The 23,595-nt window shown below is 61.6% G+C and overlaps 1 protein-coding gene across 1 annotated transcript in view; it reads right to left on the minus strand.

Annotated features, from left to right (window-relative positions):
- The window catches only part of PER2 (period circadian regulator 2), a 38,365-nt gene that overhangs the window by 3,527 nt on the left and 11,243 nt on the right, over window positions 1-23,595 (minus strand). The window contains 19 exon segments of the mRNA XM_039861602.1: window positions 932-1,082; window positions 2,042-2,234; window positions 3,044-3,230; window positions 4,226-4,531; window positions 4,534-5,021; window positions 6,962-7,192; window positions 8,057-8,221; window positions 8,971-9,095; window positions 9,179-9,338; window positions 10,435-10,519; window positions 10,947-11,072; window positions 11,771-11,879; window positions 12,112-12,265; window positions 12,806-12,912; window positions 15,062-15,140; window positions 16,912-17,054; window positions 17,837-17,888; window positions 20,004-20,205; window positions 21,179-21,452. Coding sequence (XP_039717536.1) covers window positions 932-1,082; window positions 2,042-2,234; window positions 3,044-3,230; window positions 4,226-4,531; window positions 4,534-5,021; window positions 6,962-7,192; window positions 8,057-8,221; window positions 8,971-9,095; window positions 9,179-9,338; window positions 10,435-10,519; window positions 10,947-11,072; window positions 11,771-11,879; window positions 12,112-12,265; window positions 12,806-12,912; window positions 15,062-15,140; window positions 16,912-17,054; window positions 17,837-17,888; window positions 20,004-20,205; window positions 21,179-21,452 — 3,337 coding nt within the window.

The raw sequence follows: 23,595 nt of genomic DNA on the forward strand, positions 1-23,595 counted from the left end.
GAAGGTCCAGCTGATGGGAAGTCCTCGGGGAGGGTGGGTAGGGAGGAGGGCCAGGTGACACCAAGGTCTGTGGCCCAAGCCAATGGAGCATGGAGCTGCCCTTGAGCGCAGTGGGAGGGGAGCCGGTGGGGCAGGTGCTCGCTGAGGGCAGCTAGGTTTGCGGTCTCGGGCGGGTCACGGGTCAAGTCCAACAGAGGGCCGGACAGGAGGTGGGCGCTAGGCCACCTCAGCACATGGATGCTTTTTGTAATTGGGGGGCAAGAGGAGACAGTCCTGGGGGAGGTGGGGACAGGGAAGGGCTGCAAGTCCTGGGCCTGGGGTGCTTCAACGTCAGAGCGGGGAGAAGGGCGGGGTGACCAGGAGGCCAGAGCAGTCACCCGGAGAACATGGGCCGGGCTAAGGAGGCAAACCGCCCTAGATGCCGCGAGCGTCCAGGCGGCAGGACGTGGACAGAAGGAGCAGCAGAGGCAGCTGCTTGAGGACACCGAGACCTGGAGAGAGCAGCTCGGGCACGTGGGGCTCAGGAGGGAGCAAAGTGGGGAGCTGGGGTACAGACATGTCCCCGGAACTCTCAGGAAGAGACAGAGACAGAATGGGCCACTGGACGGGGACAGGCCTGGTAAGAGTGTTAGCAGCGGTCATTTAATGTCCCCACCATTACTTAACGGCCTGCGTGGATGCTGAGAGTTTACGATAGGAGCGGTGTGTTTTTAAGACATAAAACAGAATTTGAAAACTTAAAACTTGGAATTTCAGTACCTGATTGAGATTAGATATTTGGAAGACCTTTCAGGAACGTGGGAAGGAGACTTAGCAGTGTCGTGTTACCGTATCTTCTCGACACACTGTTCGTTTCGGAAGTTCTGAATTCCCACAGTGGTCACGTGGTGCCTTTTAAACGCGCGGTCAGAGGAGCGGTCTGGGAACTTACCGCCACGTCCACGGCTGCGGGCAGGCCGCCCGAGCGCACCCACGGGTGCACCTCCTGCAGCTCCTGCTTCTGGCCCTCCGTGAACCTGGGCTGCAGCTTCTGCAGCAGCCTCAGCTTCTCTCTGTCCTCCTTCAGAACCGCTTCCAAATTTCTTCGCAGCGTGTTTACAAACAGGAAAGTTAGCGTGACTTAGGGCTCTTGTTTAAAGAACACACTCATTTTCTACCAACTCAGTATTAACAATGGAATTTTAGATGATTTTGTTTAAGGCACATTGCCTTTTCATTTAAAATAGATTACCCTGTTTAAGGTAAAAACCTCCCTCGTAAATAATCTGTTTTTTCTATTAAGATGACAATCTAAGTCACGATGTTAGTTTTTCTTTAAATCAGACAGGGGCGCTGGGTGTCTGCAGAAGCTTGCTTCTGCAGGGATGGTTAATCGGGGAGGGTCTCACCGGGAGGCTGCGGGTGGAATGCCTTCCCGGCTTCCCACCAGCGCTGGGCCGGCTCGAAGCTGCCCTGGGGACGAGCCAGGCCTGGCTCCAGATCCAGAGGCCTGGCCGTCCTGAGCCTCAGGGGTAACCAATCCTCTTTTCCTCCCCCCAGCTTCTCCACTGAGAGGGGTCTGCAGGGACCATGATGGTTCTTCAGAGCAGCCTGACATGGACGGGGCACCGCTGGGGCGCAGACCCGGGGTCACTACAGAGCAGCTGGTGGCCTCGGGCTGGTCACCTACCTTGACGCTTGGTTTCTGTATCTCTAAGACCATGCACCCCATCTGCCCCACAGGTTTACTGGGCACCAGAGCGAAAGAGCCCGTGTTGGCAGAAAGGCTCCGTACGCATCGAGTATGACGCCCTGGAGGGTGCTGGGGCCCATTGCTCCCAGAGCCTGCAGCAGGCTACCCTGAGGGGCTCCGGGCCCACCGCCACACACAGGGCTCTGTGGGACCTGCGGAACCATCTAGAAGGACCCTGTTTCTCTGGGTGCTGCACGCCACTTCGTCTGAGAGAAGGCTTTCAGAGGGACGTCCCCTGGGGTGGTGGCCTTATTTGGGAAGTCCGTCACCCAGCCCTTCACGCGTCCCTAGGACAAAGCAAGTGGTTACCGGGAAGGCATCTGGTAGGTCATCATGACGCTGTCGTCCGTGTCGGCCATCAGCAGCCAGATGGGGTCTTGCAGGACGTACTTGATGAAGTGCTCACTTTCGTCCATGTCTGTCTTCACTCTCGCTTTGTGATTGTTCTCTGAGGAGTCAATGCTTCCGAAATACTTGCTGGTGTGACCTGTGTCGCTACTGCCTTTAAAAGACAGAGATGACGTGTCCAAACCTTTAACGCTGAGTTCGCCCTCGTGTGACGTGCTCGTGTAAGTTTAGGGAGCCAAGAGTCGTTTGGGTAACACCCGCTCATGTTGGCGGGGTTCCCTATCTCTTCCCAGTTCCTGAATTACCTGGATAACTAACACGGGGGTGTCAGCTAGCACCATGGCGGTGTCTGTCCTGGGGGGCCCCGTCTCAGCCGTGGTGCACCCCTTCCCCGTGCTCCCGCCTCCTCACTGAGCCAGGCCACAGAGAAGCCGGTCTGGTTTTGAAAGCGGGGTGGCGGGCCCCGAATGTGTTCCGGTCAGGGCAGCCCCCTGGGGAGAGGCCAGCGGATGCAGGGACACGGCAGCTCCCTGCAGAGGTAGGGTCTGTGACAGCGGGTACCAGTCACACCTGCGCCATCGGCGGGTCAAGCACACGGCCCCCTGCAAGGCTCCCGAGGGGACCGGCACAGCAGGTGAACCTGGGCAGGCCGTGATGCCACATGGTAGCGGGCAGGTGAGTGCGAGAATTCTGCCTGGAGCCAGGGGCGGGACAAGTGCCTGCCTGTCTGCACTGCCTTGGGCTCCGAGTGCCAGCTGGACATCTGTCGGGCCTGGTCTGTACCTGGTGCTGGGCCCTGAGCACATGTGGCCTGTGGCACTCGTGGAGCTGGGTCCCCGGAGTGCGGGAGAAGTCGAGGACGCCCAGGTGCCTCACGTGAGAATCTTCCCAATGCACCAGAATCCCAGCAGCCTGAAACGCGCCCGCTCCCCCGAGACTCAGGTGCTCCCATCGCCAGCATACCTGTCCCACTTCTGGACACGTCACAGCCCAGAGAGCTGGAGCCCAGGGAGTCAGAGGTGGCGGAGGCCCCGCTTCTGGACAGGGCCGACCCCGCGGCCGAGCAGAGGTCCTCGCGCAGCAGAAGGTCAAACAGGTCGCTGGACGTGGAGAGGGCATCACTGTTCTGGGCGTCTGAGGGCTCGTCATGCTTCAGGGACAGGAGAAGACACAGTCAGGGCAGTCAGGACAGAGACAGGACACAGCTCCCCAAAGCGGGGGGCAGGGGAGAGCTGCAGGGTGGCTGTCTGCATAAGGCCGCTTGGGGACAGGGTTGAGCGCGGCCTCCTAGCTCGCTGGCCCTTCCCGCGCACGCAGAATGAGCGGCTCCGTGGGTGCTGGCACCACAGTGAGTGTCTCCATGGTGGCCCACAAACGCCATCCAACGAAACTTAGTCTGGGAGTGTCACACCCAGAACGGCAGTTCTTGGGGCCCTGCGGGGAAGCCCATGCCTGCTCCTCCCCACAGGGACACGGAAGCTGGAAGACGCCTCTCAGCACCCCAAAGCTGCCCTGGTGGTGGCGGGTTCTGGCTTGTCCTGGGAGCGCTCTGACTCTCTGAACCTCGGAGCCTGGACTGTAGGCCCAGGACCCCGAAACCAGGTCAGGAGGGTGGCAGGCGTGGGGGGCTGATGAGGCTCCACCCCCTCTCCCAGAGCAAAGGCTCGGAGCCCCCGCCTCAGCTCCCGCCTCTGCACAGCTGAGCTGAGCTCGGGCAGAACACGGAGCGTTTCACGGGGACGGCTTGGGCTTGGGCGGGGGACCGGCTGGCACTGGTCTCAGCTCTCCCCGTCGCCCCCTCCTTGCTGGCGGGCACCTAGGCCACCATCGCCCCCAGGGAGCCTGAGCTCTGGCATTTGACCTGACTTGCTTTATCCTCGAAGTTTCCATCTAAGATTTCGAGGCCCGCGACAGGTCATCTATGCTGACCATCGGACAATCGAGGTGTCTTTCTTCGCTCAGATCCCGAGACAGAAACGTCCCCCTAATCTACTCTTTCAGGGTGGCATCGCCGGAAGTGTCCGTTTTGGGCCCAGGTATTCAGAGCAAACCATAATGCTCGGGAGAAACCGCAGGCGAGCGGAACGCCCGCGTCTGAGCGAGGACGGGCGCCCGGCACCGCCCGCCCGGGGAGGGCGTCGCGACGTGCTTACGGTTGGCGGTGCCGTCGGCTGCCAGTCCCAGGAGGCGCCTGCGCCCTGCGGCCCCCGCAGCCGGGGTGCAGCCCTCGGGGGCCTCTTCCAGCTGCAGCAGGTTGAGCTGCAGGGGTGAGCTGCCGCGGGACTGGAACAGGGGCGGGGACGCCCGGCCCGTGGGCCCGGTGGCCGACAGGGGGGTGGCCGGGTGGCCACACGTGACACTGGTGGCCCACGCTCTGCCCCGAGGACAAGCGCAGGGCTGCTTGGGGGGCGAAGTCCGGCCAGGGAGCTGGGGCTGGCTGGTAGGTCTGGGACGCGGTTCGGCTGGCCGGGGAAGAAGGCTTGGGGCAGGCTGGGGGTCACTGGGGCGAAGGGGTAGCTGGGTAACACCAATGCCATGACTGGAGCCAAGGGGGCAGCGAACGGCGCGGGCTGCACTGCGAACTCGTGCTGGGCGTCCATGGGCACAGTGGGCACTGCGAAGCTGGCGTGGGGAGCCATGGGTGCCGCCCCCACGGCCCCTGGAGCTGGCACGATGCCCGGGGCTGGGAACCCCGGCAGTGGGTACGCTGGCACGGGGCCGGGGAAGGGCACTGCGGGGCAGCTGGACTGGGAGGTGTCCGACGCTGACCAGGCCGTGGCGTTCAGGCCCACCAGCGGGGGCCGGTGGGGCACGGGCCCCCCAGACCCGGTGCTCCCAGAGGAGTCTCGAGGCTTGGCCCGTTTAGACTTCAATTTCCTGTTCTTCCCGGTTTTCTTCCAAGATGAATCTAATCCCGTGGTATTTCTTAGTCCAGGAGCAGCTACAATAATGGAAAAACAAAGAGTTAAAATGTGAAAATTTACCTCATCCTTACGTCAATTCTCAGACACTGAGGAATCTCGGAAACTTGAAGGCGCCTCCTAGTGACGGGCCCGTGTTCCCAGATGCCAGCACGGTCGGGTCCACCATACGGTTTTTCTGATCCTCAGTGGGGTGAGAAGAATCAGGGCAACACGTTAGTTTCCATGAAACTACTCAGCCGGTTTGCAGGACGGCCCTCGACTGCGAGATCACACCCCTCGCTTCTTCCGACGGCAAAAAGCCTTCTCTTTCGTGAAATAACAGTGAATGGTGGTGGTAAGTGGTATTAAGAAGGTTACATTTATCCAAAAAAAAAAAAAAAAAATTTTAAAGCGGCAACTCCACGCTGTTCCCCAATATTGGTTTGTGAAGTCTCACGGCATCTAAGTTTGTTTTTCAATCTTATGAGCTTTACCACTACTGCTCCTTAAAAAGAGCTGTTTCTTGTGCCCCCACCCAGTAGAGCCCGAGATCCCGCCCAAGCGAGAGTGGGGGGCGGGGGGCACTTGCCGTCCCAGCCGGACTCCTCCCCTCCAGTGACAGTGCTGAGATGAGGCCTTCAGGAGGCTGGAGGGACTCGGAACGTCCCCCACCGCCCCGGGCGCGGGCCAGTGCTACAGGCGCGGTGGGGTGGGGTGGGGTGGGCAGGGACACCGCCAGGAACCTCAGCTTTTCCTCTCACGGAGGCCGGGGGGCTCCGCGGCTCTGCTGCGCGTGAAGGCACGTGCGAGGCGAGCCGCTCGCTGTGTGGGGACCGTGTGATCTGTCCCTCCGGTGGGCGTTCTCCCCATGGGGGCTTGGTCCCCGGGGGGGGTAGTGCCCAAAGCCCCGGGCTCCTGGGGTGTGCCGCCTTGCGGTCTGGGCAGGGCCGCCGCCGGCAGCCGTGCAGACCGTGCCCTGCGCAAACTGCGGGGGCAAAGGGGCGAGGAAGAGCTGGGACCGCAGCCGGCCGGCCCGCCGGGGGCGTCTGCAGGGCGGGAGTGGGCGCCCGTGTGTCATGTCCACACAGGCTCCCTGCAGCCTGGGAGGAAGGCGGAAAGGAGAGGGCAGAGAACAGAATCCCTGCAGAGGGCGACGGCCGCTTTCACGTCAGACGCTCGCTGCGCTGCGTCTGCCCCACGCTCGCCCCAGGCCCAGGGGAGCTGGCTCCTGTGCGCTGTGTCTCCTGGGCCCGCCAGCTCTGACCCCGGGTCAGGCCCCGGGAGCTCAGGAAGACGTGGCATCTCCAGGCAGCCCAGGCCCGTCCCTGGGGCCCGGGAAGGTGGAGGGGAGTCGGGAGCCAGGCTCCTGGACCAGAAAAGGGGTGAAGAAGCTAGTCCACGCTCCTGCATCCCTGCCCTCAGACCGTGGTGCCTCTCGGCCTAATGTGCAGCTTCGTGAACCCACAGGCTCCATCTGGCTCCGGAGGCTGCGGCCCGGCCCTGAGCCAGCCTGGCCAGGAGGGGAGACGGGTGCCACCCCTCCCGCCGTACAGCCCGCTGCTCTCCTCCCCAGGAGCCCGACGCCACACGCCCACCAGCACGGTGCTCATTCTCTTTGGGTGAGTTAGCTTGTGGCCCGCCTGGTCCTCTAAGGGTCCCATCTGGACGGGTGGGGTGAAGTGCCCCGCCCTTCACAGTCACCCAGGCAGCCCTGCAGCTACCCGCCCTGTGTTCGGGGGGTGGGGGGGCAGGGCTAGCCTGGGACTGTCACTGCTGTTACGGCTGTTACGGCACTGCTCTCTTGGGAACACAAGATGACATCCTTGACGGGGTTCCACCAAAGCAGACTGCATCACCGGTAAAGTCACGATGCACGTGTCCCGAACTGGGGACGTGTCACCCTGCACAAGCAGCCCTGGATGCGGCACCATCAAGGGCGTTTTAGGAACCCACGTCCGGTCCAGGCGCCACCACTTACTTCTCTCGGCCGCCTGCCCCTTGGACCGCTCTTGGAGGTAGTAGTGGCAGCGACTCTGGAGAACGCTGAGCTTCCTGGTTTCCTTGAACTTCAGCAGGAAGCTCTGCTCCTCCTTCTGGGTGTGGGCGGCCAGCACCTCCTTGGTGAGGCCCAGCCTCCGGAAGGGCTCCTGGTCCTGGCCGAGGCCGCAGTCCAGGGACTCGGGCCCACTGGCAGGGTCTCCCACGGTCTCTGGAACAGAAGACGCAGCCTGTCCTGGGCAAGGGCCCCCGTGCTGAAAGCCACTGACGGGCGTCTGCGAGGCAGGCGACCGCTCACACTGCGTGCCCACGCCCCAGTGCAGGACCGAGCCCGCGGCACACCCGTGTGGCCTTCTGAGGACGCTCACAGGCCAAGGCCCTCGGCACCCACAGACAGCCCACTACCGGGGCTCCTCAGACTGAAGTTGGGGAGCCGCGGGGTCCCAGCCTCTAATGGGCAGGCTGCTGCCAGGCTGTGTTTAGTTTTTAGTGCACAGCAAGCGAAAGCGGGCGTGCAGACGCCCACCTCCTGGCTTAGGACCACGCACAGCAACGCAGCCGGGGCCATGTGGAGCTGCGGGTGCGGATGGGGCAGGCCAGGTGGGCGCAGTGGCATCCTGGAGGGGCGTCTGGAGAAGGACGCAGCGACGCCGGCCTTGGCTGGACGGCTGCGCAGGCCTGTCCTGGCTCCCTCCTGCCCTCGAACTGGAAGCCGGGGGCCCCACAGAGGGGCGAGAGAGGTCGGCAGGGCAGGCGTGGGGAGACTCTAGGGACCTCTGGTCAGTCCTGGAGACCAGGGCTCAGCACCACCAGGCCCGTCCTTATTGACGCCTATGCAGACAACTGCCAGCAGGGGGCAGCAGGGCGCAGTGACCCCACGCTGCACAGGCGTGGCCGTGCCCCGCCCCCTCACACTTCATGCACCCAGATTCCTGGACCACTCCCTTATTGGGCAGTGGTGGGGTACTTCTGCATTTGCATAAACTTAAAAGACATTTTGAGGTGACAGTCGAAACTTCTAATTTTGATTGTTAAAATCAGGTTGCTCTCAACGTTACGCAGAGCCGCAGCATACCTAGCTCGGGCTGCGGCTTCTTGTCACCCACGTGCACGATGGTGCTGCTGTAGCTGCACTGGCTGGTGAGGGACACCACGCTCTCCGCCTTGCCCGGCAGCGTCAGTGACGGCAAGCGTGCACTGACGTCCGCGTGCCTGTTTATTCCGGAGGGTGCAGCTGCCTCTTTAGAAGAGAAAATGGAACGCATTAAAAACGAACTGTTCGGATGAGAAACGCCACCGTCCAGATGGGTCCAACACCCAGGTGACTGCACACATTCTGGCAGACGACAAGCTGTCCTCAGGTTTTAGTCAGAGGGGACAGGCGGAGCACGGGAAATTCCGAAAGGGCAGCGACTCAACCCTTACATCCTGGGTCCTCTGGGCGGGGACTCGGGGTCATGGGCGGGGCGGCCAGCAGGGGACTGGGGTCATGGGCCTCTGCACGGCGGGGAGGGGCCGCCTAGGCAGCCAGGTGAGCGCTGGCCAGCGGCTGGCTTCCCCTTCCTGCGGCAGGGCACAGACTGTCCAGCACAGCGTGCCGTCCAACCGTGTGCCGATGCTGGCCACGGCCACCGGTGACGCTCAGGTTTGAGTGGCCTGAGATTTCATGTGGCTTGAGCTGACATCCAGACCCCGCGGAAACGGGCTGCCCAGGAACGACAACCTGACGGGCCCTGGGCCCCCAGCAGCCCCGAGGGGCCCTTCTGAGAGTCTGGAAGCGCCTCTACCTCCAGCTTGTGAGAAGGTCGCTGACGTTTGAGCTACTCTGGTCCTTTCAAAAGCAGCCTACACTCACACACTGTGTTCCCAGAGATGCTCAGAGTTCGGGGTGGCGGGGGGAAGCGGGGAACTCTGGGCCGTCCGGTGACGCCTGAGCCCACCATGCGGATCTATGCACGTTGTTACACATTTAGTCGCCAGACGCGGTACCTGTGGGAGGTGGCCCGGGGCTGCCTGTGGCCTTCCGCTTGTCGCTGGCCTTCTGTGTGGGGACATTCGTGGGGAACTCACACTTCCTCTTCAGGGTGGTGGCCTCACTGCAGCTCTCCAGATACCTGCGAGGAAGGTCACAAAGGCTTCAAGAAATGGAGCCCGGAGAGCAGGTGACCACCGAGGGGGAGGCCAGAGGTGCCCGCACCTGATGACGCCGTCTAGGCAGCTGATCTGCTGGTAGGAGCCGGCTGGCTGGTTCTTGCAAGCCAGCTCCTCGGGAAAGGTGGCCTTCGGTGGGCTGGCACCTGAGCTGTCCTCCATGGCCTGGACGGCTGTCACTTGAGCAGGGGAACCACTTTGCATTTCTGAGAGGACGACAAAATTGTTCTTTCAGTTAATACTTGTTTTCTCCAAAGAGCGCACTTTATATTTGCACGTCTGCCTAAAGCTAAGGCTAGTGATCGGGACACGCTTCTCGGACACTGATATTCTGGCGTGAGCTGCTACGCCATCCGCCCTCGGCAGAGGGAGCCTGGAGGATGCCGTTGACGGGGCCTGGGGCTGTCCCCAGGGTCCAAGGCTCAGCAGTGAGAGAGGTCAGTCCTCATTGAACTCCTGGGACCTTGGGGCGCTTTGCGGTCAATCAGCACTCCTGCCTCGGAGGGCCGCTCTTTCCAAACACGACCCCCCTGGCGGTACTAACGACCACTGCTGCGTGGCCTGCCGGGAACACGTCTGCTCCTGCCCTCACCAACTGTGGCACACGCTGTCCCCCGGGAGGTCCTCGAGGGCAGAGCCGGGTCCTGCTCACAGTGTGTCCCCAGCAGCCCCACGGGCGTAGCTCGTGGCACACCCGCAAAGGCAAAGCGCACGTCTGTGCGTCTCGAAGGCCAAGGGTCCCGGCCAAGCGGAGATGTGGCGGCCGGAGGCGAGCTCGGGCCCAGCGTTCCCCGCGGGATGCTTCCTGCAGGAGGCGAGGCCTGAGCACTAAGGACGGGCGCGTGCCCAGCGGGGGAGAGACGGGGGTGCGTGCACGTGCGAGCATGAGGGTGCGGGAGCGAGCTGTGGGGTGGGCAGACAGAACACCCCCATGCCGGGGGGACCCCACGTGAGCTGTTTCCACTTCAGACAGGGCGGGGCTGGAGTGCCTGCAGCGAGTGTGCGTGCGTGCGTGCTCACGCATGCTCACGCGTGGCCCTGTGGCCACTCTGTAGGGGGTGAACAGGCCCGGAGGGCGCCAGGGTCTGCGTGTCAAGTGAGTGAACAGAGCTCAGGGCGCGTGGGGAAGAGGCGAGGCGCCCGCCAGCCGAGTCACTGGAGCCCGTGGGAGCGGCTAGCCCTGGACGGGGCGGGGTCTGGACGCACTAAAAGGCAAATTCCCTGCGCCCTGCAGCGCCAACGGAAGCCCGTCCCACCTTCCCAGGCTGGTTTCTCTAAGGAAATGGCGAGTTATTTTTTTACCTGTAGAAGATTTTTTCTTCTGTTCTCCAGATTCATCCGAATAATGATTTTTGTTTTTGACCTTGTTAGCATTTTTAGGAATTTCCTTGAAAAAAAACAAACGAACACATTGTTCACCCCTGGAGACGTCAGCCCCCAGGGTGAGGATGAGAAGGGCCGAAGTAACCCCGGGGGAGAAGGAAGTTCTGAGGGAGACCCCGAGAAGCAGAGCTGGGGAGCTCGGCCTTGCCGATGCGAGATCGGAAAAGGGGTGGCATGCTGCCTCGCGTTCCTCCTACAGCTCAGCCTTCCCTTTTGCTCGATTTGCCTGCTTTAAGTAATTTTCATCCAAAACTTTAACCGCAGTTTTCAGCTGCCTCAGTTCTTATGTGCAGGCAGTCCCGTGAACGGTTCGGAGAGCAGCCAGAGGCGGCTGAGACTGGCAAGGCTCTGGACGCCAGCACGGGGGCTCTGAGCAGGCTTTGTGACTCCCGTGCGCACCACGGACGGGGCTCGGGGGCTGGGGCACCTACGGCTCTCCTGCGGCGGGCGTCCTCGTGGCCGTTGCTGTCACTGGAGGAGGTCTGGCTCATGAGGTGTTCGTGGGACCCGTTGCTCCCCAGGCTCCCGTAGCCGCTGGAGCCACTGTGGGGGACGGGCTGGGGGAGAACAGACAGGAGGACTAGGTACAGGGCTGGGGCCGTGGCACACAGGTGGTGGCAGCCCAGGAGGAGGTGGTGCTCTGTGGAAACTTGGTCAGGCTGCAGCAGGCTCACAGCCGCCACCCGGACCCCAGCCCTGGGGAGACCCCCACCCCCCTCACACTGCGCGGCCACCTCGGGTCTGCTGAGGGGCGCTAGAAACTCAGCACGACACGTCAGGTTCACCGCAGTCCGGCAGCTGAGAAGCAGAAAGCGGCTCAGCCTGGGGTTCGCGGGCTCTCACTCATTTTCCTTGAGCCCTGTGACCCCGAGGACGGGGGCCGGCGCCCTCAAATGCCCCTTGGTGCATGCACAGCACCCTGGACCGAAGTGCCCCTTGTCCACGTGTGAGAGGCCACACGTGGGGTCAGCTGAGTTGGGGCGCAGGGGCCTGGACTCATCCTTCAGCTGCTAGCCCAGGGCTGCAGCTCAGAGACAGACACCCCAAAAGCGCAAGACTGGGGCTGCCCCAAACTGGGCGAGCTGCAGGTGTGCCCAGCGGTCTGGGCCCAGCACAGACTTCACCCAAACCAGGGAGACCAGGCCCCAGTGCAGGGCGAGGCAGGGCGAGGCAGGCAGAGGAACTGCGGCCCCAGGCCTCGGAGCAGCACAGGCCGCTTCCAGGGCGGGCGGATGGCGTGAGGCGGAGCACCCACCTGCAGCAGCAGCCGGTGGATCTGCTCCGTGAGCTCTTGAACGCCGGGGTGCAGGGCCTTCTCCTCCAGGCACGGCTGAGCGGAGAACACGTCCTCATTCAAAGGGCCCCTGCAGGTTCGCACGAGTGTTAGTCGGGGCGCCCTGTCGCAAGCCCCTGTGGGCCCCGCTTCTTCCCTGCAGCCTCCTAGGGTGCCACCGGCCTGCTCACCACCCCCTCCTCCACTCACCGCTCTGCCTGAACCTGGGGCAGGGGCCAGGGCACCACAGCTAGGTGGTGGCAGGCACGCCGTCTGCTGGGGGAGGCGAGGCCCTGAGCCGCCGGGGCCCTGGGAATACTCACACCCTGACTCTGTGTCGCCCGATGATGAAGGAGATCTTCCTGCTCCAGGGGTTGACGAAGCTGGACCAGCTGGTGTCCAGCGTGACGTACTCCCCGTTGCGGGCGCGGAACCGCAGGGGCGAGTAGTCGAAAGGCTGGCCGCCGGACTGCACGACTGAGAGAGAGCGAGAGCCGGTGAGCGCGGGCGCGGACGCACCGAGCGCGCAGTCAGAGAGGACGGGCGAGAGCCCTCGCGTCCCCAGCTACTTGGAGACTTAAGAGCTGCCGAGCCCTGTCCCAAGCGCCTGCGTTCAGTCTTCCGATCTGTTTTAAATCGCAACACGGGGTTGTGTCTGGCGCTATGATGACGTGTGTCAGGACTCACAGCTCTGCTGGCTTTGGTTGGTCTCCAAACGTCACCTGCGTCTGCGAGGCCTGGGCTTGGGGGCACATGTGCTGTCTGCCACCCCGGCCTTGTCCCTACGTCCCCCACCACAGCTGACCCTGTCTGCCCTCCTCCCGCCGCCCAGGAAGCCAGTAAGAACGCGACGGCCTCGGCCGCAGAGGACCCACTGAGTGCTGGGACGGTCAGGGGTGGGGCACCCGCCACGGCCTCGGGAGCCGACCCCACCGGTCTTTGCTGGCGTGGGTCAGGAGGAGCCTGGGCACGCCCCAGCTTTGGTCAGAGCCTCGGGATCGGCCAGAGGGGACCTACTCTTTCTGTGGATGGCGAGCATCAGGGGCCTGTCACTGGGGTGAAGCTGCAGGAGCACGGACGTCTCGATCAGGTCCTGAGGCAGGTAGCCCAGGAGGGGGACCGCCCTGCAAGACAAGTACGCACGGCGTCACCGCTGCCACCGACACCCAGGCAGCCCCACGCCTGCATCTGGGGGCGCACTCCAGAATGCAGCCTCCGAAAAGGGCACCAGGCCACGGCCAAAACCATCCACTCCTGGGGAAGAGACTGATCTCACACTCCCCAAGGGTCGAAGTCTGGGGATTAGGCCGAGAGAGACGGTCGGTCTTGAGCTGATGAACTGGCAAGAGCGCGGAGCGCCCCACGGGCCTGCGGCACGAGCACCAGGCCCTGCGAGGCCCGCCCCGGCTACGGGCTGCGTCTCATTTCATCTAAGAATGAATCGCCAACGTGTTTACGTTTTTCTTAAGATCATTTTCTTTTTTGTGTGTTGTTCGTAAGTTTGGCCAGAGGTGGCCTGGCGTGGACGTTTTTGTTAAACACGTTTTGCCCGGACCTGGAACCCCCGTCTGTTGCCTCTTTTCCAGCTGAAGGTTTTCCTTCAACTATTACTTTGGCTCCTGTGTTGAGTCCCTTTTATTGTGGCTTCCCTGGGTGTCGCCATTACTGGCTGGGAACCGGTCCTCTGTGCCTACTGGTCTTAGGAGCAGTTTGTTTTCCAAGAGAATGTTTTCTGCCAAACTTCTGCAGAGTCCTGTCTGCTTCTGCGGGGTCCTGCGCCCCTGTCACGTCCAGCCCCATCGTGTCCAGTGCCCTCTGACGTGCCCGTCCCCTCTGCCGCCCAGCTGCTCCCCGTCTTCCGAGCTGTGTCTCAGTCTTCCGCTGAGGCCAACATCTTGTGGCATGACACAGATGTTGCCCAGCGCTGGCTCACGTGCAAGGACATGGCCCTGGGCGTCTGAGCGCAGCCCCCGTGCCCATGTGCGGGGCGGTGCCGTGTGGGGCGGTGCCGTGCGGGACGTCCTGTCCCGTGCGCCCAGCGTCGCTCTCTGACCCCTCCTCCTGCAGGCACGCCCTCTCCTTCGTGTTTGCCTCAGCCCAGTATGTACAGAATGTTCCTGGCGCCCTCCCAGCTCAAGGCCTGGCCGGGAGGAGGAGCGGGGGAGGGGGAGAGGCCTCTCCAAGGGAGGCTGTGCAGACTGAGGCCCTTGACCCGCACCTGCCCTCAATCCTCCACACCCTCCCCCCGACCCTCCCCCCGACCCTCCCCCCGACCCTCCCCGTACAGGTGAGCCTGCCCTGGGTGGAAGCAGGCAGAAGTTCTCAGACTGCTGCTAGGGGCAAAATGACGAGAGTGTGGGGTGCTGCCTCACTGACGCAGCTCCCAGGCCCCACCCTCTGGGACCCTGGCCTGGCAGGGCTGGCTGGGACCCTGAGATGTCCCCCCCAAGCCCAGCCCGTCCCCCATTCTGAGTGGCCTAGGGCTGGGGGCTGCCTGAGAGAACTTCCCCAGGAGCCCTGTGGCCTGCACCCAGGGCTGGACACCTGGCGTCCCGGGCCAGGGGTGGAGAGGACCTGACCCTCGACAGCGTCTGTGGAGGTGACCATGGCCTGCTTCAGAAAGCCCAGCACACTGGCGCTTCTCAGTCTACTCCCCGTGTGCCCTGAGCAAGCTTCTCCGACCACCACCCGCGGCCTGGGGCGCCTTCCGTCCTCGGGCGTCTGTGCAGGAGCTGGGGCGGGCGCACTGGCCCAGGCCCAGCGCCACCAGCCCGGGCCTCTCTCAGCCTGGTGTCCCGCCAGCTGCGGCAGCCCAGGTGGGACACGGGGAAGGGGCGCGGAGGGCAGCGTGGGGCTGGCAGTGCCCTTCTGCTGGGATCTGCCAACGGGGTCTCTGGCCTCAACCCCACGCTGTCCCCAGTCGTACCGTTCTCTACTCATGTGTCCAATTTCTGAAACGCCTTTAAACGAGGTGAGGAAGACAGACTCAGTCAGAACGGTTACCAGCTCCCCAGGATGCCCCAGGCACACAGTGCTCGCGGCTCAGGAGGCTTCCATAACCGCGTCACTGCCCGAAGGTCATCACGCACGTGGTCTGCCGTCACACCCGGCGCAGGCTAGCTCCAGCTCAGCCGCGTTCACGTCACAGGCATGAGCCCGTGTCGCGCTGCACTGAGTCGTGGGGTAACTAGCTCGGCGGTGACACCGCGAGGATGCGGTGCCGGCTCCGAGACGAGCGAGTGCCAGGCGGCGGGGCTGGTGCGTGGGGCTTACCTTTCGTCCACGTCCTGGAACAGGCAGTTTGGTGTATGTGTGGTCGTGAAAATTCTCTTTTCGGGAGGAATTCTAGGGGCTGAAATAGAATTTTGCACGTTTGAGATTCTGAGAGATACACTTAATGCAGTTATATCACAAGCAGCACAGAACCCCACGTGGCTTCGGAGTGATGGAAGCCGAAGAAATGTTAAAGGAGGCTCCAACAGCTGCCCGTCGCCGGGGGGCCGAGCGGACCCCGCGGCTGAGGGCCGCCAGCCAGCTTCTCAATTTCCGTGTGGTCCAGTTTTAGCCTAGAAAGCTAGGAATTCCACATTCACAGAACCAAACTCCTGCTGGAAGGCATCGTCGTGATTTTTAATATCCCACGAGATGAGTTGCACGAACGCTTCTTAACCCTTTTCCCGTTCGCCCTGAGAACACTTGCGGGCGGCATGGGCAGCTGCAGCGTTCACCCCGAGATCACTCGCGGATGACGGCCCCACCCTCACCCCAAAGTCTGCCACAAAATATCTCACTTTTATTATTATTTTCGCATCGCTCTAGCATATCGATAGTCTTAGGAAACAAATGACATCATCCTGTTTACATCGTTCTGATTTTAGGAGTGGTGTTTCCATTTATAAAACACAGTAATTCTGGATTGCTGAAAACGTCAAATCCTAGAAAATGTAGCGTTCCTACGCATGGTGTTACATGCCACTGGCAGCCGGCTGCACGTTTTTTTTTCTAAAAGGGAAAAGGGTTTAAAATGAGTTAAGTGCTTGGATTCAAACTTGTCAGCAAATGTCACTGTACTGAGACTCAGGGTTTCTAGGGTGGACGAAGGTAATTTGCATAAAGGAAATCATTTGGAAGAGAATGTCCCATATGCAGGAACCTATCGACTATTTGAAAGAAAGCCACATACTTAAAACATTTCTACTGTTTTAAAAAAGCGTCTTTAAAAAAACCCACTGTCATTCGCCACTGAGAGACCATGAACACGGTTAAACGTGGGCTAGAGGCCCCCAGGCCAGCGGCTCAGACGGTGTGGCCTTCAGCGCATTCCCAAAGTCGTGAGATTTGCTGAGTCCTCCTGGTGAGGACCGTGGTTCCTGGCCAGGTGTTGTGGCCAGCGTGAGGCCGTGTCACCGGCAGGTCATGAAGAAGCGTCGCTAGGAGGGTCAGGGTGGCAAAATGCCTGGGGACCTTTGTGTTTCAAGGGAAGAAGCCAGATTTGGGGTTTTACTGGGGGGGAGAGGGTGGCCCGAGGGCTCAGGAAAGGACACTGGGTGAGACAAGCCTCCGGCGACTGGACCGCCACAGACAGAGACAGTGAGGGGCGGAAGCGGCAGCGCGAGGAGGGGCCGGTGGCCCCTCGTCTGTGGAAGCCAGGGCTCGCCCCGAGGCTGGCAGTGCAGTAGAAAGCAGGGGCGCCCTGCACTTTATTCCTTAGGGGATGGGATGGCTTGGGGTTCTGAGCAGGAGGTTGAGTCCTTGCACTTCAGAGGGGTCCTGGGGCTGAGGTCAGGAGTGCATGTGGTTAGGAAGGGACTTGAGCCCCTGGACCTAGGGGGTGGGGCTGTTCCGCTGCACATGGAAGGCAGGGGTGGGGGGAGGGAAAGGCACAGCTGTCACGGTGATAGCCCGGACATGGGTGACAGATGCCTACTGGCCCATGAGGTGTGGCGTGGCAGGGGCTCCAGGGAGGGCCAGGCGGCAAAGGTGGGGGTGCCCTCTCGTCCTGAGATGGAGCCTCTGCCCAGGGCTGCGGGAGAGGCCGGGCTGGGGTCAGCCTCAGGGACGCGTTTCTGATCCGGGGTGGGAGGCGGGGGCCTGCGGCCTCCGTGGTGAGGGCCTGGCCTTACCTTCATAGCCGGAGTGCACCCTCTCTGCCAGCAGCACGCAGCACAGCTGGCTCTCGGCGCCCTGCGGCTCCGGCACCCTGACCAGGTAGGGTGTCATGCGGAACGGCTGGTAGCGCATGTCGCTGTCACGGTTCTTCCCGACACTGCACAGGAGGGTGTGATCAGAGGCTGGAGTCAGGACAGGAGCCTTCCTCACCGCTGGCGACACGCCCCACAGCTGGCGGCCCCTCTCGGCAAGCCTTTCACCCCTCGTGCAGGTGCCTGCGAAGCTGCCCTGGGCCCCCGCCCTGCCCCCGCCCTCGGAGCTGGGTCCCCACCCTGCTCTTCTGCCCCCTCCCTCAGGTTTCCAGTGACATGTAAGGTACGTCAGGGGGTCACCGGCCCTGAGCGGTGGGAGGTCTCCCAGCCCATCTCTAGGGCAGTTTGCATTTTAATTGAGGAAAGGGACGCTGCTCCAGCAGTGGGCGCCAGGTCTGGCCAGGGGTTACTCCTGACACCGTGGCTGCATGCTCGACCAGTCGCTCTGTTTCAGGCTAAAATCTGGGAAGGCTAAGGGCCAATTCCCGGAACAACGCACACGCTAACCAAAGGTTACGTGTTTTGGGGTCCTCACGGGCCGCGGGGTGCGTGCCTTCTACGGCCGCTTTCCCAGCCGACACTCCCCATGAGGACTGCTTAAATCGCTCCACTGTTGACCATGCCATCAACTGCCTGTGTACATTTGAAATGCAGCTATGACGTGTTCACGCGCTTTTCAGGAACAGAGACGCTGTGTGGCAGGGGCCCCACCGCAGCCCTGCCTGCCCCGAGCGAGCAGGCACCGTGGGCAGCCCTGCTGCGGGGCCGGGCTAACCACGCCACACGAGCCACTTGGGCGGAAACGTCTGTCCATTTCAAATTTAGGAAAACCAGAAACTGGGCTTACCTGACACGGCAGAAGAAAGATTTCTCCTCTATGCATTCTTGAGCGAAAGAATCTAAGAGAAAAAGCCCAAAGTCACTCATCCGATTACACAACCAGGTATGGGCAACACTCTGTACTTCTCCTGAAGAGAGGCAGGTGTGAACGCAGGCTTACGCCAACGCTTTGATTAGAGACCTTTGGTTACAGTTCTGACTGAAGCGAAACATGTTTCATCAGCGTGGCCCGCACCAAGTTACGCAGGAGTCTGCCATTCTTGAAAGGGCACACGATGCTTCCGCGAACACACCAGCTAGCGAACAATTTAACCCCAAAGACTGACCAGTAGGCAGGAGTTTTGCATGTAAAACCCTGAACATTCCAGCCGACAGATTTGGGGGGTATTCAGTTCTAACAAAAGCAACTCAGGACATTTTAAAGCTTACGTCAGTCCTTTTGCTAAAATGCTTCCTTTGAAATTTTAGATGTTTAGTAGAAGCATGAGGTCAACTAGGTGACCTCGTCACAGATAAAGGAGTGGTGTTTCCATAACAAAGGGATTTTTTAAAAAGAAATCTTAAACTTTGATTTTGCACATAAAGTGCCCTCTACTCAAAAGAAACAAGGAAAAGCACACACTTACTAATTAGGGAAAACGACAGAAATCATTGGCCTGCAAAGGCCTCCGATAAGTCACCTGGTCCCTCTTATTCAGACAAAAATTCAGTCAGAAGCATCAGGGGAGATGGCGCCTGTTCCTGCCTGCGCGTCCGCACGCAGCGTGACCCCTTCCGCACAGCGACCTAGCCCTGACTGCATCCTCGTCACGTGCCCTGCAAGCTTTCGTGCTATGAACAGACCTTGGGCTTGGATTTGGGGACAGAGTGGATGGCTCTATATCTGAAACCCAAAGCGAGCGTCCCTTCTTCTTAGGAGCCAGCCCTACATCCAACTCTGGGCCCAGGGGGTCTGTCATCAGGAAGGTGCAGCTGTGGACCTGTGGTGGTGACAGGGTGGGGCTGGCGGGCGTGTGATGTCAGCGGAAAAGCTGACTCGTGAGCCAAAGATGAATCGGGGGACAGTTGTGGGTCAGGTGGCCAGGGCTGGCTCTTAGTCAAATTTCTGGCTGAGGTCGAGCCTGTCTGGGGGGCTCCCGGCCGCATTCGCTTTCCGTTCATCTCTCCCGGCTCCTCAGTGCTCTGCCCTTCAGTCAACCTCAGCCCAGAGCAATCGGAGCCCACCGAGGAGCGAGGGCTCCTCTGGCTGCCGGCGGATAGCCAGGCCTTGCAGGGGACAGGCGCTGCAGGGGACAGGTGCCGAAGGACTTACGCTTCAAAAGGGGCCTTTCGCTGGCCTCCTGGTCGCTGTGAGCATGGAGGGGCTGCAGGGAAGGCCTGAGCTGGTAGAGACCCTCCTGTCTCGGGCCCCTGAGTCTCGCCTGGTCGTCCAGTCCCCTCCTGCACCTACTATGTGCAAGGCCTGTGCTGGTCACGGGGACAGCGTCCAAGCCTTCCAGACTCAGTGTTCCCAGTCGCATTGGAGGAGGAGGACGTGGAGACGCCACGGTTAACTACACACGCCTGGCTGTGGGGCTGACGGGGGTGGTGTGGGAAAGTCCGACAGAGGTGGCCCAGGCCTCAGCTCTGCAGCCCCGCAGGACGTGTCAGTGGCAGGCACGGGCACAGGCCAGAGGCTGACACACGCAACGCTGGCTCTGGGGACGGGAAAGGCCGCGGCCTGGCGGCTGGGGTCTGGGACATCGGGTGGGGATGAGCACCTGGCTCGAGGTGGGTTGGACAGTGACGGCCCCGCACACCACTGCCCAAGGCGTGAGCCTGGGAGGATGTCATGTCTGCGGTCACCAAGCTGCTCCCAAGGTGAGGAGCATGTCCGCGGTCACTCCACCACTGTCACGCCCCTCAGCAGGACACCCAGGTGCGCCTCGGACTTTCCCGCACTCTGCAGACTCAGGAGACCCAGCTTCTCAGACACCTTTGCTCCCCTAAGGGTTCCTAAGCTCCTGAAGGGTTTCCCCCTTTGAAATGCATAAAAAACCTTTTCTCCTAAACTCATTCCAAACAAACAGTTTTTCTCTTTCGCCGTGGACGGGGCGGGCGGCCGCTGTGCTGGTCTCCGGCAGAGGTGGGGTGGGCGCGTGCCCCCCCTCCTGCGCGGCCCCCCAGGCCCTCACCTGCCCCCCTGCAGACGCTCCACGGCGGAAGCCGGCACGGTGTGGTTGCGCTGTGGAACACGCCCACGTCGTGGGGCGCCAAGAACTCCACAAATTTGGCATCACGAAAGGCGTCTCTCTTACAGTGGAAGAGGGGGGCCACCTGGTCAGAGATGTACAGGATTTTCCCGGTGACCAGGGACACGGCCGCAGCAAACATGTCCTGGAAAGGAAGCACATGGCCCAGGTGAGGACGCGGAGGGGCCCGGACGGGAGGGGCACAGACGTGGCGGGCAGCTGGGAAGGGCACGTGGACGGTCAGGGGAGCCCTCTGTGCCCGCCTCGGCCCCGCTGAACAACCCCACTTTGCCCTCACACATATTGGGGTCCAAACAGGACTGTGTCTGAAGAAACACACCAGGGTCCCACTGCCGCAGGACCCCGGCCGTGTGAGTCCCGGGGGGGCCATGCGTCCGGTCTTCTGGGGCTCGGAGCCTCTGGTGCTGGGCTGGGCTGGTCTGTGAGGGGAAGGGGCCCTGCGCCCCTGTCCCTCTCTCCCTTGGGCTGGTGTGTCCCTCTCCTGGGGTGCCAGCAGGAGCCTGCAGGGGAGCTGCAGGCCTCGGGGACCCTCTGCGCTCAGGGCAGCTGTGGGGGTGCTGGGGGAAGGAGACGGGGAGGAGCGGGGGCCCCGCCCTCCAGGCCAGCTTTGCCTGCCCTGCTCTCTGTCACTGAGGACTGGGGGTTCGGGGGTAAGGCCGACTCGCTCCCTCGCTCCAGACCTCCAAGGGCTCCCCACCTTTATGGATCCCTTAGAAATGCGTGAGCTTTAGAGTCTCACGAGCTGAGTTCGAAGCCCAGGGCACGAAGCCCTGAACAGTGAGCCAACGGTCACATCACAGTGTGTCCTCACCCCCTGCCAGCACCACGCTCGGTCAAGGAGAGGTCGTGCTCCCAAACACAGGGCACGAGATGCAGAGGCCAGGGGAGGGTGGTGTCGCCGGAAACAGCAAATGTCTCAACCACGACTCCGCTCCGGGACCTCCGACTTCACTTTTTTTTTTTTTAAGGAAGGAAGTCGCTTCCTGAAAGTCGACACTCTGCTGCCGTAGCCACCTGGCCGCCAGCTCGGCCGGATGGATGGATGGACGAGGGCCTCGTGCCGGCGGGGGCAGGCCTCCACGGCGCGGGACACTCACCGCGTTCTTCACGATGAACTCGGAGGTGGCGCGCTCGATCTCGCCCACGGTGTAGGACGGCACGTCGGCGCCACAGCCGTGGCTCTCGCTGGACACCAGCAGCTGGTAGTACTCCTCGCTGGCTGCGGGAGAGACGGGGGCAGGTTCCTGACCCTGGCCTCCTCGGAATAACGGGGCCCGAGGGGGCTGTCTTACTGGGACACAGACAGACAGGACATCCACAGAGAACGATGAGGCGGCGTGAACAGAAACCTCGGTGGTTTTCGCTGTTTTACTGAAAATCAGAAGGCCTTTCGATATAGGGAAGAGGCATAAAAACTACATGGACTAAATATGAAACCGAGTGGAACTCAGAGCCTGCTACGTGCCGCCCGACACGGGAACATCGGCCAGGCCAGACCGCGAGGAAACTGTGGGACAGAGGATGGTTCCTGCGGACGCTCAGACAGGTCGGCCCACCAGGAAGCGGAAACAAGGAAACACACACTTTCAGCCGCACCTTGCACTGAGTTCAAGAGAAACCCGACCCTGCATTCCAGTCCTGACTTCCTGGAATCAGTAATTTTTCATGGAAAGTAAAAAGCACAAACTCGAACACTTCCTCAAACACTCGGGGTCTCAGGCCCCCACTCTGAGAGGAGACCGCGCTGCCTGCGGAGCGCTGTTCCCTCCCTCATGAACCCCTCCACTCTAACTCTGGCTCACACTGAACCCTGTCCTGCGTGGACTCAAGGACCCTCTCTTGGACGCAGGCTGAGTCTCCGCTGGGGGGATCCGGCCGCCCTGCACTGCTGATCGTGGAACTTTAAAACGGTAACTAGCCACCACGCTAAATAACACGGCCAGAGTCCTACCCAGCGCGACACAACACAGCTCCCACACGGACGGCTGTGGCAGGCCCTGATCCGCCTCCCTTGGAGGCCTCGGCCAGACCTTCCAGACAGAACCGACTGCTTAAGGACGTGAGGCACGACAAGTGACATGTGGGACTGTTCGGAACGGGACCTGAAGACGAGGGCCACGCAGGAAAGTCCAGCGTGGCTTTGGGATGACACGGCCACCGCCGCAGCCAGCCCCCACCGCGGGGGGCTGAAGAAGGCACCCAAAGGGCCACGCGAAGCGCATGAGCAGCCCGCCCTCCCGTGCCTGGTGCGCCCGCCCAGCCCCACCACACCGGACGAGCACCGGGGCCTCCCCGCGCAAGCGGTTCGCACGTGAGAAGGCCTGGGCCGCGCTGAAGTAAGGCTTTCACTGTGGCCATCGAACCCACATTCGGGACAAACCTCGCCCGGACCGTGTGCCGTGCCTTGAGACAGTACCTGGCGGTCACGGAACAAAGCCACCGTGTCACCGTATCTCAGCCTTTAAGGTCTGTCCCACGTGCGTTGGATCGCACAGTCCGGCGGGACCGCAGCGCACGCGTGTGACACACGATGAAGGTACAGTGGGTGGGGACGGGGCTCACACGTCTGCCTGAGGCCATGCTCATTTTCCTTCCGTCTCGGCTTGCTCATCGTAATGAACCAGAACAGCTAAGAAATTCCTCAAAGTGAAGGACCGATGGTCTCCATGGAGACAAGGAAGGGACCACCGGATGCCCACCGCTGTAAGGCCAGCTCTGCACACACATGCACCTGCCCTACCTGTCTGCCGCTTCTCCAAAGCACGGGGGGTGGGGGGGAGGTGGTAGGAGCCTGAAAGGTGTCGTCCCATCCCTGGCGCAGAGTGAGAGGCTGGGCTGCACGCCCCCAGACACGCGGGACCTGCGCAGCTTCGGCACCCTCGGACGGCCCCATGCACAGGCCCCCACCCCGCCCCCCGCGCTCCCAGCTCAGCCTGTTTGCGGAACCTCACACCCAGCAGTATGTTCCTCGCCCTTCTGGAGACAGAGGCACCTGCAGTGACCTGCGACCCAGGAGACGGGCGTTGGCCTGGTGGCAGGTCTGGCCACAGGAGCAACTGTCTTGGAAGAAGACCAAACTCTACTGGAAGCTATTTAAGGGGCTCGGAGGCGACTGAAATGGAGTGTCTGAGCTGAATGACGCGGCTGTTTTGGAAGTTACCGTGTTTGTTCATAGATTTCTGCATCTGTGAAGGTTTCTGCAATGCATCCTCAGACAAAAGCCTTCATTAGTCCACTGACCAGTGCTAAACACTGTCCTGTTCTGCCACCTAATGATAAAGTCCAAACTCATCCACAGATGGACGGAAGCAGAGTGGGGTTATCGTGGGCCTATGATGGAGGGGGCCTCTGCCCTGCTGCCCTGCGGGTCCAAAGAGCACCATGGGACATCCACGCATTTCAGCAGAAAGGAACTTGCCTGGGGTCTTGAACCGAGAAGCCCTGACTACTGCCCTCAGAGGGTGAGCGCTGGCCACTCCCTCCCTGACCTGTCCTCGCGGCATCTTTCACGGGG

The sequence above is a fragment of the Pteropus medius genome, unplaced genomic scaffold, assembly GCF_902729225.1.
Source record: "Pteropus medius unplaced genomic scaffold, Ma_sr-lr_union100, whole genome shotgun sequence".
NCBI lineage: Eukaryota > Metazoa > Chordata > Mammalia > Chiroptera > Pteropodidae > Pteropus > Pteropus medius.